General features: G+C 44.2%; 2 protein-coding genes across 3 annotated transcripts in view; one reads left to right on the plus strand and one right to left on the minus strand.

Annotated features, from left to right (window-relative positions):
- The window catches only part of VSIR (V-set immunoregulatory receptor), a 40,682-nt gene extending 23,321 nt beyond the window's left edge, over positions 1-17,361 (plus strand). For both annotated transcript variants that reach the window (XM_090058183.1, XM_090058184.1), the window contains exons 5-7: positions 8,499-8,526; positions 12,777-12,964; positions 14,048-17,361. In XM_090058183.1, the coding sequence (XP_089914309.1) occupies positions 8,499-8,526; positions 12,777-12,964; positions 14,048-14,085 (254 nt within the window). In that variant the 3' untranslated portion in view covers positions 14,086-17,361. The remainder of the gene's footprint in view (positions 1-8,498; positions 8,527-12,776; positions 12,965-14,047) is intronic.
- Positions 1-17,488, minus strand: part of CDH23 (cadherin related 23) — a 408,502-nt gene that overhangs the window by 70,563 nt on the left and 320,451 nt on the right. The gene's annotated exons all lie outside the window — the stretch shown is intronic.

Consider the following 17,488-nt stretch of genomic DNA (forward strand, 5'->3'; position numbering starts at 1 on the left):
GGTGACTCTTTGCTGACTAAAATACATTTGAGAAGTGGTTTGTGTTACAGGATCTGGTGAAATGCAATTAGAGAAATAGAGCAAAGTTTCAAAATTGATCTCCAGCTGAAAAAGGGTATGTTTGGGTTAGAACTTCTGTGCCATCGTGTGGCATATAACCTACACAGTAGGTACAGCAGCTGCCCTCCACCATACAGCATACTGCAAAACTGAACGCTGAGTTAATGGTGCATGAAGCTGGTAGAGATCCCAGCTGATCACCCCGTATGGAGCATGTAGTAAAGAAATTTTAACTGCTTTAACAACATTTACCCTACAGCTGTGAAGTCCTCTGTTTTGTCAATCTGTAAAAACCAAGTCATCCCTCAAATGAATCATTAACAAATGCCAGCCATCTCACTGCAGTCAGGCTAGCAGTGGTAATTTTGAGATCACAGAACAATATATTCTGGGATATCTTTAGTGAACCATGAATTACCATAGTAGTAGAATTTGATGTGGAGCAGGGAGGAATTCATTTGAAAACTTTCCCTTAAACTTACTTACTTAAATGCTCCTTTACAACCAGTTTAGCAGGAACATTCAGGACAGGAATAAGGGCTTAATTAGGTTTTAAGTTTTGTTTTGCAAATCACCTTTAAGCAGCCCTCCAGGAGGAAGGGTATGCAGCAAACACAGTATAACTGGATTAGGAAGGAGTCTTTTTTGTGCGAACAGCATAAAATTCCTCAAAACATTAGACTGTGAAAAAAGCACATCCACACCAGTGGAACCATATGTTAATATGAAGAAAACCTGTCTGCTCATACAAACTGTACATTCAACGTTGGCACACCATTCATAACAGACAAGTTATTAGCCTCCTTTCCTGCCTGCATGTTGTCTACAAATACAGTGAACACAGTAGAGTTTTTTCATGATTCCCAATCAGGCACTAAATACTCTGTAAGTAATCCCTGAGCCAGATTGTCCTCAGGCTCTTGGATGGCTCACTAGCATTGTAGGGCACAGAGAACCTTCCCAGTCCCAACACCTTGTGGCCCTGGTAGTATCAGGCTACATAGTCCCTCTTTGAATCTGGGGAGGACACATGCCTCCATTAATGTCCTGTAACAGGGTATAACTATGTCCCTATGCACAACTGTGTTTCAGTGGTAACACTAACACCTTGCTCTTTCTCTCTAGCCTGTTCTCATTATGAGAATGTTGCTTTAAGTCTGTTTTGAATTGACACATTGCAGTTTAGCTCCCAAAATACCTAGCCTTAGAGTCAAAGTTTGGCGTAGTACCAGGTTACAAAGGGTGGGACTAGCTTATTATTAAACAGCATTTACAAAGTGTTCTGAAATCAGCATGCATATTCAGCTGGTTGGAAATATGCTGTGCCTTATCAGGATTTCCAGGTAGGGATACCAATCCAAATTTAGGATCATTTGAGCAAGGGGCTCTCAAGATACACTCATCATTAAAAAAAAATAACCCCCCACACACATTGCAGTAAAACATTTGGGGTCTTGTAATGCTTTCTGCACACACCTGGGTTTCAAATACTGGTGCTGAAACTCCCACCTGGTACCTGCCACTCAGTGTTTGGCCTCATTTAGTGTCTATCATTTGCTACTTCCGTGGGAAAATGAATACTTAAAAATGATTCAGGGTATGAGTTGGCTTTACAGAGTGGCCATGGGCCTTAGCCAGACAAAGGCATGTGTAGCAAGCTCAGCTGGCAGTACCAGCCAGAATATGGCAGGCAGCCTGAAAGCAGAACAACTGCATGATTCAAGGTGCAGAAGTGGGGCCACTGACTTGGGACGTTGGGTCTCAATTATCTGAGAGCATGCATTATACGTGCCTATTATTTGTCTGCATTCTTCACAAGCTATTTTTGTAAGTTTTGCCCTGGAAGCAAAGTTTCTGGTTTCAGAGCTGCTTTGTCAGAGTGCATTGAAATATTGTTTAGAAAACTGTTCTATCAGGGTTAGCCATAGAGTGAGCAATGTAAGTTTGGCATTATTTGGTCCAGGGGTTCCCCCAGCATGCTTTGCAGCCCTGGGCTGGGCTGTCTGCACCAGTGGAGCAGGGTTGGTTCCACCCATCGCCTCCCTAGTCGGAGCACTATCACTGCTCTGGCTGGCTGAGAAGAGGGTATGTGGGGAAACCTGCTCCAGAGTGTCCCCATCAGCAGGAGCAGGGGCCGTGGCCAGACACTGATAGCCTGAGGAGAAGGGAGGGTGGCAGCAATCTAGGTGTACATCTCCTGCGGCCCCTGCTCAAGCCACAGCTGGATAGGAAGGGCCCTGTCTCTGCAGTGCAGCATGGCTCAGCCATCCACCTACCTTGCCTGGGGCTGGGGCTGCAGGGCTGAGGTAGGCTGGTCTGCAGGCTCTGCTGCAGGCAGGCATAGAAGAGCTGGCTTGGGTGGGGGTTTAAACCCCTCCCCAATCATACTCAGTGCCTGCTGGGGCCTGGCCATACCCCACCCCACCCCACCTCCTATCAGCTCAGCGTCCCTCCAACCTTCCAGCCACTGCCGCAGGGTAGGGAGGGCTTGCTCTAGTGCTCCCTGGCTTCTAGCCAGATCCACTGCAGGCACATGGCTGCATTTCCAGAATCAAAAGTGAATGTCTGTTCACTTGCTTCTTGGTTCAGTGTATGCAGGTTAGACTAACCTGCAAAGATTGAATCAATTCAGGCTCAGGCTTTTTGAATGTCTGTACTCGCGTCCCTTCTCTAACACTACTTCCTCAAAAGCAAGTGTCCCATTGTTTGTAGAGTGCTCCACAGATCTGAATTTTACCTGCACATGGCTTAGTAAAATCAAGTGTTTGCTGCAAGTCCTCATGATTACCTATAAAAGATTCCTTTGTTGTGTGCCCTCTGCACAATTCCTTTAAAATAAAGCAGTTCCCCTAAAAAACCTACACTGTCAGAACACTATGGGAAGACAGTACATCAGGAAGTGCTTGACAAAGCTTGACAAGAATTCAACTAAGCTCTCTTAGGAACTTTTTTTGCATTACTTTTTCCCCAACCACTTCCTCCACAAAGCACACCGAATATACATGACTGCATGCACACAGGCAGGGAAACATCTGCATGTGGACCCCTATACACACAAACATGCAGGTGCATATGCAACCATACCCATATAGAGACAGCGCATGCTTACATCATTATGCATCCAAGTATCATTATACTTGGATGCAAAATAAACAGCATATCTGTGAGTTTGTATGTAAGCAGGTGCTTACATGCATAGGCAGAGGGAGGAAAAAATAGTTGGGGGGGCTGCACATTCGCATGCATGCATGTATGCTTAGCTCCTCCAAATGGGGCAAGGGATGGAGCCGTGAGTAGCTTGTCAGGGGGGCACCTAGCGCAGGGATGGGGTGACAGCTCTCACTGCTGCATGTACCCCAGAAGGGCATGGAGGGCGTGTACCCCCAGTTCTGCCTGGGGGGAGGCAGGCTGCCGCTGTGGGCTGGAGCTACGGGCTGTGCTGGGGTCTTCCTGGCAGGGGGGGTTGGGTTGTGTTGTGCTCGGGGATGGGGGTTCTGGGAAGGGAGCTTGGGAGGGCTACGGCAAATTTTGGGGTGGCTGCAGCCCACCCCCCATACCCTCCCTTCTAGCGCTGCTGCTGTCCACCTCAAGAGCAGCTTGGCTGGGAAAAGCCTGGCACAGCCCTGGTCCCAACCTGCAGCGGCAGCCGACCTTCTGCCCACAGATCCAGGGGCACATGCATCCCATGCCTTCCCACGGTGCACGTAGCACTGTAGCAGCAGGAGCCATGCTCCCCACCCCCAGATGAGCTGCTTGTGGCTCTGTCCTATGCCCCACCTGCCCTGGCTGTGCAGCGTCTGTCCCCAGCCCCATTCCCACTCCCTCCCCAGCCCTGCTGCAGCTGCCAGAAGCTCATGGCTGGGCTGCCTTGCAGTCCTACCACTGCCCTGCATTTGGGGGGAAGCTAAGCCCCATTAGCCCCCTGCTTCCACTGCCTATTCTTACATGTGAGCAAAGTGTGACGTTCTGGAGGCAGCCCAGTGGAGATCTCTGTTCAAATTTGTTCCTTAAGGGAGGGCTTGGATTATTTCACAGTCCCTGAAGGACATCATTAGACTCTAAATCATCCCTGGCTCAAGTGACTGATTCCTGGGACCGTAGAAGTCCCTCAGGAGGCAAATATTTTGAATTTGGAATGCTCCAGATAATACCAAGTATCAAGTATTAAATAATAAAATGTCAGAGATAACACGCCGTAAAAAACACACTGGCCAGAGTAACAATACAACCAGGTATCCTGACACAGCCACACGTGTGGGCAGTGATGACTTCCAGTTGTCACTGCTACTGCTGGCATGACAGTCCAGCTGCAGAGGAAACAGGCTTGTTTCCCATCCCCCCCACCTCCAAGTCAGGGCCTGGGGAGGCTGCCCCAGTTGCTCCACCCTAATCATGCCACTGCTTTAGGCCTGTGTTAGGCTTCACCTTTTCTAGCAAGACATTGCTCAGGAAAAGAGCATAAATAGTTATAGCATAGGCATCCAATACAGCAGTCTGCATGCAGACAGGGGTAATCAGTCATCTTGGTCATGGTTATGAGAAAGTGCTTTCTTGTTTATCTGGGAAAACAAATGAAAGATTTACCAGTTCTGCACCAGACTTCTTTTGCAGCCTTGGGATGTGACCCTTATCACAGGCTAAACGCAGAAGTGCTTGACAGTCCTTTCATTAAAATATTGCCTACAATGCATTCATGATTGCACTGTGTATTACAAGCCTTATCTATAACAGCTGCACTTTACTTCATGCTGTACTAACTTCAGAAACGGAAGCTCCTCCTTCCCCCTTCTGTTACAGTTGCAGTTTCTATCCAGGTTCACCATTTTACAGGGTAAACAATATAGTAAACAACAAAAAAAAGAGGGCTAGTCATTTCCTGTCACAGTTCAAGCAGCGGCAGCTGGACACTGGAGAGTTTAAGTCCAAAAATATCAATGAATAACAAACTGTGACTCCATCACTACACATTTAGTGCCTCCCTCAGAGGGGGAAATCTGTAATCCAAGGCAATGCTTCAAGTAATTGCACATGCTGGTATATACTGTGTCTCCTAGCCGCGTTACAGACATTTCTAATCCCACAATGTAAATGCAGAGTCCCCTTATCCTAGCGCAGAAGGTCAGGATACTTATTTGGACTGCAACAAGTGCAACCTACTTCTTCATTCTTGGAACTGCATGTCAGCATGTTTCCTTCCACTTCTTTTATTCCAGACTTCCATTTAGCAGGCAATCCTCTCGTTAGGCTGTGATGAGGGTCAGTCTCACACCATCCTCAGAAGCATGTGGCTCAAACTCTCTTTTCCAAACTGCTAGTAATCCTAATGCCAGCAGAGGTCACCTTGACAGCAATGAGCCCACACCTCATTGTGGACGGAGTGGGAGACCCCAGAGCTCTCAGGTCACTCATGTACAATGGGGGCCCTTTTGCAGGATTATGCTGCTGCCATAACAGATGAAAATTCAAGCAACAGCTGCACTTAAATTAACCTGCTGGAACGGGGAAGTTTTGGGGTTGGCAACAATGCAATAGTGAAAAACATGATTATTAGGGATTACTGTTAGGAAATTAGTCTACATGTGAGTCTACATGTGTGTATGACTGACCTCCGACTACATTGAGACCAGAACTGTGACCCAAGAATTAGCCCCATTTAAACTGGGAGAAGGGAGGAGTGGAAGACAGGGAGCAAAGGGAAATGAAGAGGAATGAAAAAAGAGGACGACTAGAATAGAAAAAAGCCACTAAAAACTGATAAAGGGGAAAGAGAAAAGGAGGGGAAATTATATATATATATAAATAAAATACTCTCTGTGACAAAGTTGCATAGTTATTATACTGGACATACAATAAAGACAACTTTGTCTTCATCTCAGAAACCAATTCCAGTCATGAAATAACTGCAGAGCAGCAAAAAACTTGTTCATGCTCTTTACTTATTGGATACAATTAACCATGGGTACAGCTCATGCCAGTCTACTGCAGAAAATTCCTCTACTCTTGAGGCCTTTACAGAAAAGAGATGTCTTGTGACTTCATTACACTGGCTGAAATCAACCCCCAAAAGCAGCAGTACATGTGTGAGGGATGGAACTGAAAGCTGCTTCAGAAGGCAACCTTAAGAGCAAGTCCGTGAAGGAGCCCTCTGCAGAACCTGTACTAATTGTCTTGTGCATCATAGCCAGAAAACTCAGAGATCCTAGAGGGGCCTGACCAGCAAGGGCAGTGGGAATCCTCCTATGAACACTGGTAGAGAATGGGCCAAACCTTTACTCTGTATTAAAGTTAAAATGGTGAGAAGACTAAATAATTTAGCTTGGGCTGTTTTAACTCTCTCACTTTCTGTTGGGATGAATAATTTAATTTCTGAAACATGTAGTTTCAGTTGATCCCAAACAATTTGTAGATTCAGGTCAGATTTGGCGAATGGTATTTTGTCTGAATAAAGATACAGAACGTCAAAACATATGTCAGGAGTGAACTATCAAGCTTATTTTATCTGGATTCAGAAAGGGCAGTTGTTGGGCACCACTCCCCAGAATGGTACAATGGAAAGAGATGGTACCTTTCTATATCCTTAAATCCTATAATCAAATGATTTAGACACTCATCTGGGATGTGAGAAACCTGGAATTTCAACTGAGGTTTCACAGTAGAGTAGCATAATCATAAGGAATAAGGGAATGGCACAACAATCATCTTGCTATTACTGGCTTGATGAATGATGCCTAACTCCCCATTTGAATCCAGCCCTTTGCTTTTGGTAAAGATGCCCTGAAGTGAAACAATATGGCTCATTTTGGGTCAGACAAAATATTACATTTGATCTGAACTACTTCAGTTTGCCCATTTTTTTGAAAAATTTCACCCAGAACAAAATTAATTGTTCAGTCTCAGCAAAAAAAAAACCCAGTTATTTGCACAGCCCATAACTAATATGAACAGTGGTGGCATTAGCAGTAATTTTATTACAACCGGTAGTGGGGATGAGGTAACTAATATCAAAGTCCATAGAATTAAGACTAGTGCTGACATTACCAATAGTGGGCAAACCTTGTGCACCACAGCCAGGGAAAACAATGGTCAATGGCATGCTCAGATAGAGAGAAACTCCCATCAAATTTTTGCAGTGAAAGAGCTGATACTGTAAAGTGCAGCTGCCTTGAACAGATACCTCTGATTGCTGCTGAGGCCCAATGCTGCTGCTTCAGAGTTTACTTCACTGCAGTTTTGAACTTTCCTGTGGAAATTCTATTTTGTGTTTATTTCCCTTGAACTGCCTACACCCGTCCTCAGGAGTCTGACTAGGAAAACAAGGATCAAAAACAGAAATCAAAGTCAAAAAATTATCAAAGAGCATCCTGAACATGAGAAATCTATATGCACAAGAGTGCAAAGAGATTATTCTACTTTTATATATGTTTTCCATTAAGACAACCACTTACACTGTGTTGGAAAGGAACTGCATTCAAAGGGGGACCACTAAAACTCAGCTGTCTGACCTGACGCTAGAAAGTTTGCCCGTTCTGAATTGGGCAGCTGCAAGATGGCAGGCAGAGAGAGCACTTGCTCATTTTGTACCCCTCTCTCTTTCCCCCTTTTGGAAACCTAAGTTCAGTGAGAGTCTGGAGGTCTCAAACTGCTTTACAATGAATAGCTGGTGCTGTTGCAAGTTGACAGGATTAGCAGTTCCTACTCATGAGATCCAGGGTTGCTGTCCAAAAGAGTTTTGCAAGTCAGACTTGCTAAATGTTGGTAAAGTTGAAAGCTACTAGCAGGTAGGGATTGTGGTGCAGTGTTATGTGGGAAAAACGTGCCTGTGCAGTGCCTGCATTCAGCTTCTATTCAATCACTTGAACAAAGAAAAAGTTGGAAAAAGAAAAAGCAGATGGTATCTGGCAAGCTCCAGGTCCCTCAATCTGATATCTTTTTTCCAGATGACTTGGCAGCTTCCATTTGCTTAGTCCAAACCACCAAATCAGAGATTTATGAGAACAGAAAAAGGAACGAGTTACTTAGGAAAATAAAAACAAACTAGTCTGCTAAGAGAAAGGGAAAGGGATCTGAGGATTTAACTTTTCACATCCCATGCTTTACAGCATATAATTTTAAGGCCTATTGTTTCAGCAGTGCATTTTGGTTGCCAGGGTTAAGGCTGGAATATGTCTCCATGTGTAACCCTTTCACTGCTGATGGAATATGCCTATATCCCAGCCTTTCCTGGGTAACACTGAATTCCTACATGTGAAACTTTAAACGAGAGAATTGTCCTGTTGTATCACTTAGACAGGAGAGAGATTACCTATAGGGGGAAATAAGGTGGAGCTTTCCAAACTTGCTACAGAGATATTTTTTTTGCTATGAAACCTGACTTTAAGTAGTAACAGCTGTTTCTGATTACTATAATTACAAAGGATTATTTTTTTGTCGATTTGCAGGTGCTCATGAACTTGTGAGAATGGAGAGGTAAGGAATTCTTAAAGTCCTGCATTCTACAAGCATGTTGATACTCCCTCCCTCCCTTTATTGCAGCCTTGCAAGTGATCTCTTTTTCCTCCCCTTCGTCTAAGCCTGACCTGCATACTAGATCATAATCTGTCAGACTACTATTACTTTGAGCTATTATCTACATCCCCAGCACCATATTAGGAGATGGAGAACCTGCATTTAGTTACCTGCCTACCTCTACCACAGATTTCCATTCCCTTAAACCCCAAATGGAAACTATTTACCTCTTTCTGAATGCTAGCTATCATGCTGAGTCAGATCCTCCTTGTGTAAGCAAGTCCTCAGAATAGCAAGTCAGTCCTATGCTTGCTGTTCCAGTTCATGTCACAGCAAAATACACTCTGCTTGATAAAAGCAGAATGAATTTCAGCAGGTCCAGCTCCATCTGTCAATGTCTGAATGTTCACATATAACAGATGTCTTGTGCAGCCTCCAGGCTGCAGTAGCATATCAAGCATTGGGCCTTCTTCTCAAGTCCATAGCGAGGGGAGAGAAAAAAGAGACAAGATGAGGGAGATACTGAGGAGAGTGAGGGGAGCCACAGCACATGTACAACAACCCTAGGTTGCAGAGAGAAAGAATAACACAATGATTTGTTAAAGAGATCTTTCTTAAAGACATCCCATTCTTAAAGAGATGTTTCCAGAACCACCCATCCTAGCCTTTAAACAAGCACCAAACCTTGCTAACCTCGTCACCAGAAGCAAACTTCCTGTGACCCAAGTCACACCCAATGGATCCAGACCATGCCAGAACAAAAAATGTAAAAGCCGCCAACATATCTACACCACCCCCATACATGGAGGGAGACATATCTACACTACCCCCATAGGCAGGGCTGGGGCCTACTGCGCCCATGCTGCTGCCCCTTGCCATGCACCTATGGTCATTGCTCAGTGCCAGCGCCAACAAGCCCACTGCCCCCCAGCCCAGCACCGGCCCAGGCTGCCTCCCCACACCGGCCCTGGCCCTGCATTGCCTGGGGGGGCCCGGAGTGGGGGGCTGGAGCGAGGCCAGCTTTGGCTGCACCACTGGGCTGGAGGGGACAGAGTCCTCAGGATCCCTGTGCCCTCCCTGCCAGGCCCTGCACAGCCTCCCCTGCTTCCTGGGGTGCACAAGCAGCAGGAGCCGCACCTCCCAGATTTGCTGCTCATAGCTCAGTCCTGTGCTACTCCCCCTCCCCGCACTGCACCTCTGCTGTAGCCACCAGAAGCCCTCTGCCATGCTTCCTTGCGGCCCTACCATTGCCCCGCATTTGTGGGGGCTAAGCACCGTTAGCCCCCAATTCCACTACCTATGACCACCCCCCACAATAACTACACCCCACAACAGAACCATCACTATTCCTGGATATTACGCTGACACCTCCAGAAATTTTATATATCTCATCCAGTGAACCAAATGCCCTGATGTAAAATATGTAGGAGAAACCAAACAACAATTGTGCACCAGAATAAACCCATACCGAAAAGCTATCAAAGACAAGAATACCCAATTACCTGGGGCACACTTCTCTCAGGACAATCACTCCCTCTCTGATCTCTCAGTTCTAATCCTCAAAGGGAACTTAACAAAACATACTCTGTAGACAAGCCTATGAACTTCATTTCATCAGTCTATTGGATACTAAAAAATCATGGACTCAATATAGACAGTGGATTGATGACAATTACAACCTTCCTGACATCTGATTCACCAGGTACCTGCCTGACCTGACCTCTCATATCTCTTTTTTTCCCCTTACTTTTTCTCCCCTCCCCTCCCCCTCTTTTTGCCCTTTTTCTTCCCAATTCCCTACCATTTCCTTTTTTTAATAGCCTCTTTTTTACCTTATTATTACCACTATAGTGTTTTTCTTTGCCCTTCCTTCCCTGCTTTACCTTTTATTTTTCTAATATGTCTACCCTTATATAATTTCACTGACATCCTGTCACATTTTTAGCTTCTCTCATTCCTGCTTTCCTGATTTCCAACTATTCCCTTTTTCACAGACAGCCTCTTTTCTACCTTGTATTTTATCACTGTTGTCGCCCTCTGACTATTTTTTTCTCTTTCCCCCTGCTCTCTTCCTCCACCCCCCCCCGCTTTACCTTTGTCTTGCTTATGTCTACCTAGTTACATTTTCACTGACATCCTACCACACTTTTAGCTTCTCTTATTCCTTGGAGTCTCAGACCAGCAGAGACTCCCTATACCTGAAGAAGGGTGACCGTGCCCAAAAGCTTGTTAAGAACTTTTTTCCCAACTACTCAGTTGGTCTAATAAAAGATATCACATCTACCCAAGAACCTTGTCTGACCATGATTTGTTCGCAGTGATCATTTATACTAGGATTCAGAGGCAGGGCCGTGCAAATTGAGGCAACTGCCCTGGGCCCTGCGTTTTGGGGGGCCCCAAAGACAGTGCCATAGAGGCCCTGCCGCAGCTGCCATACGCCGCTGCTGCTGAGCACTGCCGCTCCAGCCGCTTGCCACCCCATCACCCACTCTGCCAGCTCTGGCCATTTGCTCTCCCCCACTTTGGGCCCTGCACAGTCTGATATGCCCTGCATACCCCTAGGGATGGCTCTGTTTAGAGCCCAGGGTGGCAATGGATATCAGCTGTGTCTCCCTTCTGATCTGTTAGTACAGACCAAGCCAAACTTTATTAATCAATTACAGAAAGCTTGACTTTGTGTACCAGAGGAATAAATACAGGACCTTCCCTCTCTGAGCTTTCTTCTGTTGCATACTGTTTGCTTGTTTGTTCGTTTTCACTTTGAAATCCAGTGGCCTGATAATGATGATTTCTGTACTCAGCCTTTAGAACTATCCCACAAGCAGCTTTCTCCTCGTCTCCCATAACAGATTTCCTATTTTCATTTTTTAAATTCTGAACAATTTCAGCCTGACCAGTCTTGACTGAAATGAAAATCTTGTTGCCTGCCCTAGCAATAGTTATAACTACCAGGGAAGAACCAGTACAGAGACACAAATGCAAATTAACTTTGCTCTTGTTTATTGACATTGTTCGAACCTCAAAGGACAGCCAATCCCTTTGGCCTCAGAAAAGCACCTTTCAAAGTACAGGAAACATTAGAAGGAAACATTTAAACCAGACTAGATGTTTACATTGCCTGTAAACCATCTTTAATATCAAGAGCTACGAATTCCAGTCTGCTAATCACAGCATAAGATGCTTAAATGATCTTTCTGCCTCCTTTCTTTCAAAATGATGGCACCTCCTGCTGAAGAACCCTAAAAACCAGTGAGGGGTGAGGAATGTTTTAGCAATCACAGATGTGCTGTAAAGGAAAGCATATTGAAGGAGGCCAATTGTGATGTTCTATTTTGACAAGTGCAGCAGCAAGTTAATATGACTATTCTGTTTACAAATTTCTCTCTCTGTTTGAATGGTTTATCAGAGCACACTTTTAGGGAGTTCCCTCCCTTTCTTTTCTGGTATTATAAAGTGTCCTCATGTATAATACCATCACCTGAAAGGACTGCTCATCTGTATCACTGGAATCTGGTAGTACGCAAATTGCTAGTGTTGGCACTTTATAATACTGGAAAGGCAGGCAATCCCTTATGCAGTTCCTATTCTATGGCTATCACCTAACGCTCTTTGCTGTGACTTGGCTGCACACTGGGTGCGTCTACATGAGATATGTACTCTAGAGCTGACTAATTAGCTCTTCAGGAAAACATCAGTGTCTACATGTGCAGTGATATTAGGGCAGGGTAAATTAATTAACTCCACCGTAGGATAGTACTACCAGGCACAAGTACTATCCTATGGCACAGTTGTTTACTCCACCACAATGCACGTGTAGTCACTAATGGGGCTGCCTGGGGCATGAGGATGCTTCACTGAGGGAGCTGTCTGCTGGCTGCTGCCCACATTGAAGCACCCTTGTGCCCCAGGCCGTCCCTCTGCACCACATTCAGCCAGGTCACAGCAGCCCCAGATGGGGAGGCTGGCCTGCCAGGCCCTCCACCAGCCATGGCTGCTCCAACTTGGAACAACGTGCTGCAGTCCCAGATGCATGTACAAATGCAGAGCCTGGGAACAATAAACTCTGGTGCAAATAGATAGGAACTTTCCAAATAAGGACACTAAATTTCTACTGAGCAATACTGTTTCAAGAAAGTCTGCAGTTCTGGAGCTTTCAATAGGGGAAAGATCAAAAGGGAAAAAAACATCTAACATTCTACCATTTCCTGCAGTAATGCTCAAGGCATTGAAAACCCTGTCTTTGAGCCAGTTCCATCCACAAATCCAGAGTCCAAGCCAAGGCCACAGATGACCTATATGGCCAGCCGCCAGCAGTCAGAATCAGGTCGGCATCTGCTCTCAGAACCAAACACTCCACTGTCTCCTCCAGGAACAGGGGATTGCTTTTTTCCAACACTGGGTAAGTGACCATCTTGCTATATACTTCCATTGAATGCCACAGCCTAAAATTGTTGTGACAGTTATACCAGAGTCCTAAAAATGGGAGGGGAGGCTATATGATACAAGAAAAGAGGCAGCATAGAGAGAGGACAAAAAGGAAAGGGAAGACTCTTGGGAATACTTAGTTTGAACTTTACTTTTTTCTTTATATGAAACAACCAATGTCACAACTGTGGGGAGCAGGGAAAAAATATACTTCACTGGTGTCACATGTTATACCAAAGGGGCCAAATAATTCTCAGTTACTCAACTGCAGATAGAGAACAATTTCACTGAAAGTTATAAAGGAATTTGCGATTTCTGGCAAGGTCAGAGGAAGCAGAATTTTGATTCACTAATCTTGACATATAGTCATTTGGTTTCCACGAAATGGAATCACAAAACCCTGTCACAAAACAAAGTGATGAATCATAGGGCTGGAGGTGGATGGGGAGTGCAATGGCTTTGTCTGTCTGTTGTGAAGCACAGGATGACTGATGATGTTTTCCCTTCTAGCACGGAGGTGGATTTTTTTTTAACCAGTGGGCTAGTCCCTGCAGAGTTCTCCAGTTCCAAGAGTAGACGGGGAGGGGTTAGTATTGTGAAATCAATAAACACGCTGGTCAGTCCATTATCACTCCCACAGAACATTTTCATACTAATCACCTAGAGTTGGTATGCAATTTCCCACACCATTATCCCTCCCTCCCTAATGGTGTTATTGTTAGGGGGAGATAACTCGTAATTCAAGACCCTTTAAAGAAAAGGACAAATCCTTGCATTTCTCCTAAGAAATGTTACCCCTACTAAGTTAAACTTTGAGTTATGGAACATTAGAATCTGATTCAAAACCTGCTGAAATCAACAGGACTCTTTGCATTGAATTCCATGTGCTTTGGGTGAATCCCTGAGCCCTCTTTCCTTGGCATCTTTATACATGATAAAAGACAGCTAAAGCATCTTGGCTCTCTGAGAGGCCTGTTTATGGGGAAGGGAGTATGTTCCCTCAGGCATAACAAACCACAGCACAACAGACATAAATATAATTGCTTATCCTTTTCAGAGCCTGTTCCTGATTCTCCAGATCCCATGAAAGTATAAAACTTCTCAGGATGAACACCTTTCTCTGAGCTGCACACAGCAATATAGAAGAAGCTTTCACTATGGCTGAAGCAAAAGCTTTCTAAACAAGACCATTTTTGAAGGCAAAAATGACAGCAGATGCTTTCTCTGGCATTTGGTGCTTCCACCAACACATTTGCCACTGTTCTTGCCTTTCTTTGCAAAGTTCTCAAGATAAAAACACAAGGGGAAAAGAAGATTCACCAGCTCAGCCTTACCATGTTTCCTTTCCTCTATGAGGATGCTTGCAATTTAATGAATGGTGTGTCAAATGTTTCTCTGCTGGTGTGCAGGCCCCTGGGACATGGTTTCTTCCAGCACACTTACTTAAAACACTGGTGCCTCAAGCAGAGATAAGGAGGTGACTTGTTAAGCTGGAGAGGATGCGGAACAAAAAGAGGCCTTAAGAACTGAACAGTAGTTTGAAAACATCCTCCTCCCCTGTCATACACACACGTGCCACAAACTACAGCCATATACTGGGGAAAACAAGGTGCTCTTCAGTGGGTTTCATTTTCTGCTGTTTTCCAGAAGCAATGTGTATATGTGTGTACATATATATATACATATACTATATATTATTTTTGTCTGTACCTCTCGATGCAGTTGTATAGCAGCTGTATGATATGCTTTTGACTTGTGGCCCATCACAAAGGATTCATAATGCAAAGATCCATAATTTTTAAAAAAGCTACCTATGATAGCTGAGGCATGGAAGGGTGGTAGTCAAAATTGAAAAATGGGCCTAAATGAAGAGAACTGGACCCAGATTCAGATCTAGAACTAAGCTTCCCAAAAGTGAAGGCATATTTGCAGAATTGCTGCCCTGATTCCAAGGGCAGAAGGGAACTTGAGTGAAGTTTGGACCTGGGTTGTCTTTGCTGCCTTCAAGGAGGAGTAATATGCAGAAGATGTTCATGCAATAGGCACTAGAAACCAATGGAGGAAAAGCTCCTGTGAGGCAATAAGGGGCCCACTTGATACTTGGTAGCATTTTGGAAACTCCTTTAAACTAAAGAGAAAAAAAATCCAGCTTGGAACTGAACTTCTGATCTTGCTGTGCACATTATGGGGAAGTACAGAATGGGACTGAGGGGTGAGGTCTCTCTCAATGTCCACCAGTCTGAAAGCATCTCTTAGGATGCTAAGGAGATCCTGACTCCCTCAGAGACTTTACCTTCCCTGCAAGGGCTGTACTGGGAAAAAAAAGAGAAGCAGATCTTAAGAGATAATCTTCCCAGGTGTTGCCACTACCTGATACATTCAGATGCCATTTGTAAACTGGGATGAATTTGAACAGAGCCAATGTGGATGCCTTCAAGATTGCAAAATGAAGTCAAGACACAACAGTATTTCTGGAGTTATTTGGAAGTTATTAATGTTGACTGGCAAGCATTTCACAACTATGACTTACTGTCAGACACTAACAATAAAATAACTAACTTCCAAAACACAAACAGTCTGAGCAGAGAAAGAACATGTTCTGGGATGGAGTTCCAGTCTTCAGACTAAACTGGAAAAATTTAGTCCTGAAAAAGCTACTTGTTGCAATGATTGTTAAATGTCTTTACTGTGATTCACTGGTTGCTAGGGTGCGTGGATTGGTTCCTGGACATTAGGAATCTAGCTGTTTTGCCAGCTGTACTTAACTTACATACTCCCACAACATCCTGAGACAACCAAGGTCTCTCTCCTTGACTCAACAGATGAAAATTAAAAAAAACCTGATACAAAAGTTGTTCCCTAAACGTTTGCTTTTTCTCAGGAAAAAAAAAGTCAAAACAAAAAGGTAAAAAGACTGAAATCATGAGGGTTATTAGTATTATGCAATGGCAATATTAGATTATATAAAAAAGATACTCTTGAATCAGATTGGTGATTGCCTGCACTCATCTGGGTAGCTACCAAATTCCAGAACTGTCTACAATCAAGAGGGTGGTATTCCCTGCCAGGGTCAAAATAGCTTACTGCTTAAGAGAGCTAGTTAAGATGTGCCTACTGAAAAGGAGCCAAATCAGGGAATCTGAAACCCTGTATGAAAGCTAAAATTTTCTACCAATTAGCAATATGCTTTACCTGACCATCATGGATCTTGCAGTGGATCCTACAGCACAGTGACTTCAACATGGCATGTATATACATATGTCTGCTTACATTTGTCTATCTGTGGAATCTGGGGAGAAGTTTACTTAGTGAGTCAGTTCCTCTGGCAATTTTTTAATGAACTGTTTCAGAACTGAACAATGTAATGGGTAAATTCAGAAAAACCGGTGCCTGTAGTATGGCCAGATATGCCTGCTACACTTAAAAACTAGTAGCAGGGGGATATGCAATTCTTTTAGTCTGGGAAGGTATTACAGATTTGCTGCTAACACAGTATTGTGTTAGTACATGGGTGAGGCACATGACTGCCCCCTGGTTGTCCTAGATGTAGCAACTCCACAGCCAGTACCAGAGGCGTTTGTGTGTCTACAAATTAAAAAGAGGAAGAAAATGAGCAGCAATATGAGGACTGAAATCTTGAGCAAATCAGCCACAACTGGAACAGCAAGCCTCAAAGTTACAAAATAATTTGCTTGTGGCAAAAGTTGTGCAACGGTACCTCCTATCCAATGACTCATCTTCAAGCTCCATTTCAAAGGATTTCATAGTGAATCCCTAAATCACAGCTTCCAAAGCAGAAAATAACCTTGGTGCAGACACTGCCCCATACGGTCACACCCACAGCCATTTTTCTATTTGGTGTCTGTAATATGCCTCCACACTCTCTTTCATAAAGGGCTCAGGGGGGATGAAGAGCCAACTGGCATTTTCCAGACATTCCATGTATTCTTTCTGAAGGAAGAGACTAGAAATGTAGACCATGTGCAGCCCTTTACAAAGAGGACTTCAGCCTGATGAGAACAATACTCAATGGAAGAACTAGGAGCACTATCCGATCTGGAAAAGGGGCTCCTGATACCACTTCTTAATTATCATCATCTTAAAAAAGAATCCAAGCAACTCCCTGGTTTCCCTTCTTGCCTCGCCTCAGAAGATCACACTGAATCTCTGGAGATGGCTGACAACAGGGTTGCATGTTCCTGGACTGGGAGGGGCTGAAAAGAGTAGAATGAAGGAAGTATTTCCATTTCTTTACAGTAGATAATCAACTGCTTTGGGCTATTTGTACACTTTTATTGCTTTGATATTTCTCCACATTTCTTTGCATTTGTTTGTTTATAAAGATGTTTGATGTTACAATAAAATTTTACTGGAAACAAAATTATCTTGTGTAGTAGAAAGGGATTCACAGACAATAGCTCGTAGTCTGGCTCACTGCAGGGGAAGACGGCCTGGGACATCAAACATCAGTGACTATGAAAATGATAGCAAGGTCACT

This window comes from Crocodylus siamensis, chromosome 7 (genome assembly GCF_052110815.1).
Source record: "Crocodylus siamensis isolate JL-2025a chromosome 7, ASM5211081v1, whole genome shotgun sequence".
Taxonomy (NCBI): domain Eukaryota; kingdom Metazoa; phylum Chordata; order Crocodylia; family Crocodylidae; genus Crocodylus; species Crocodylus siamensis.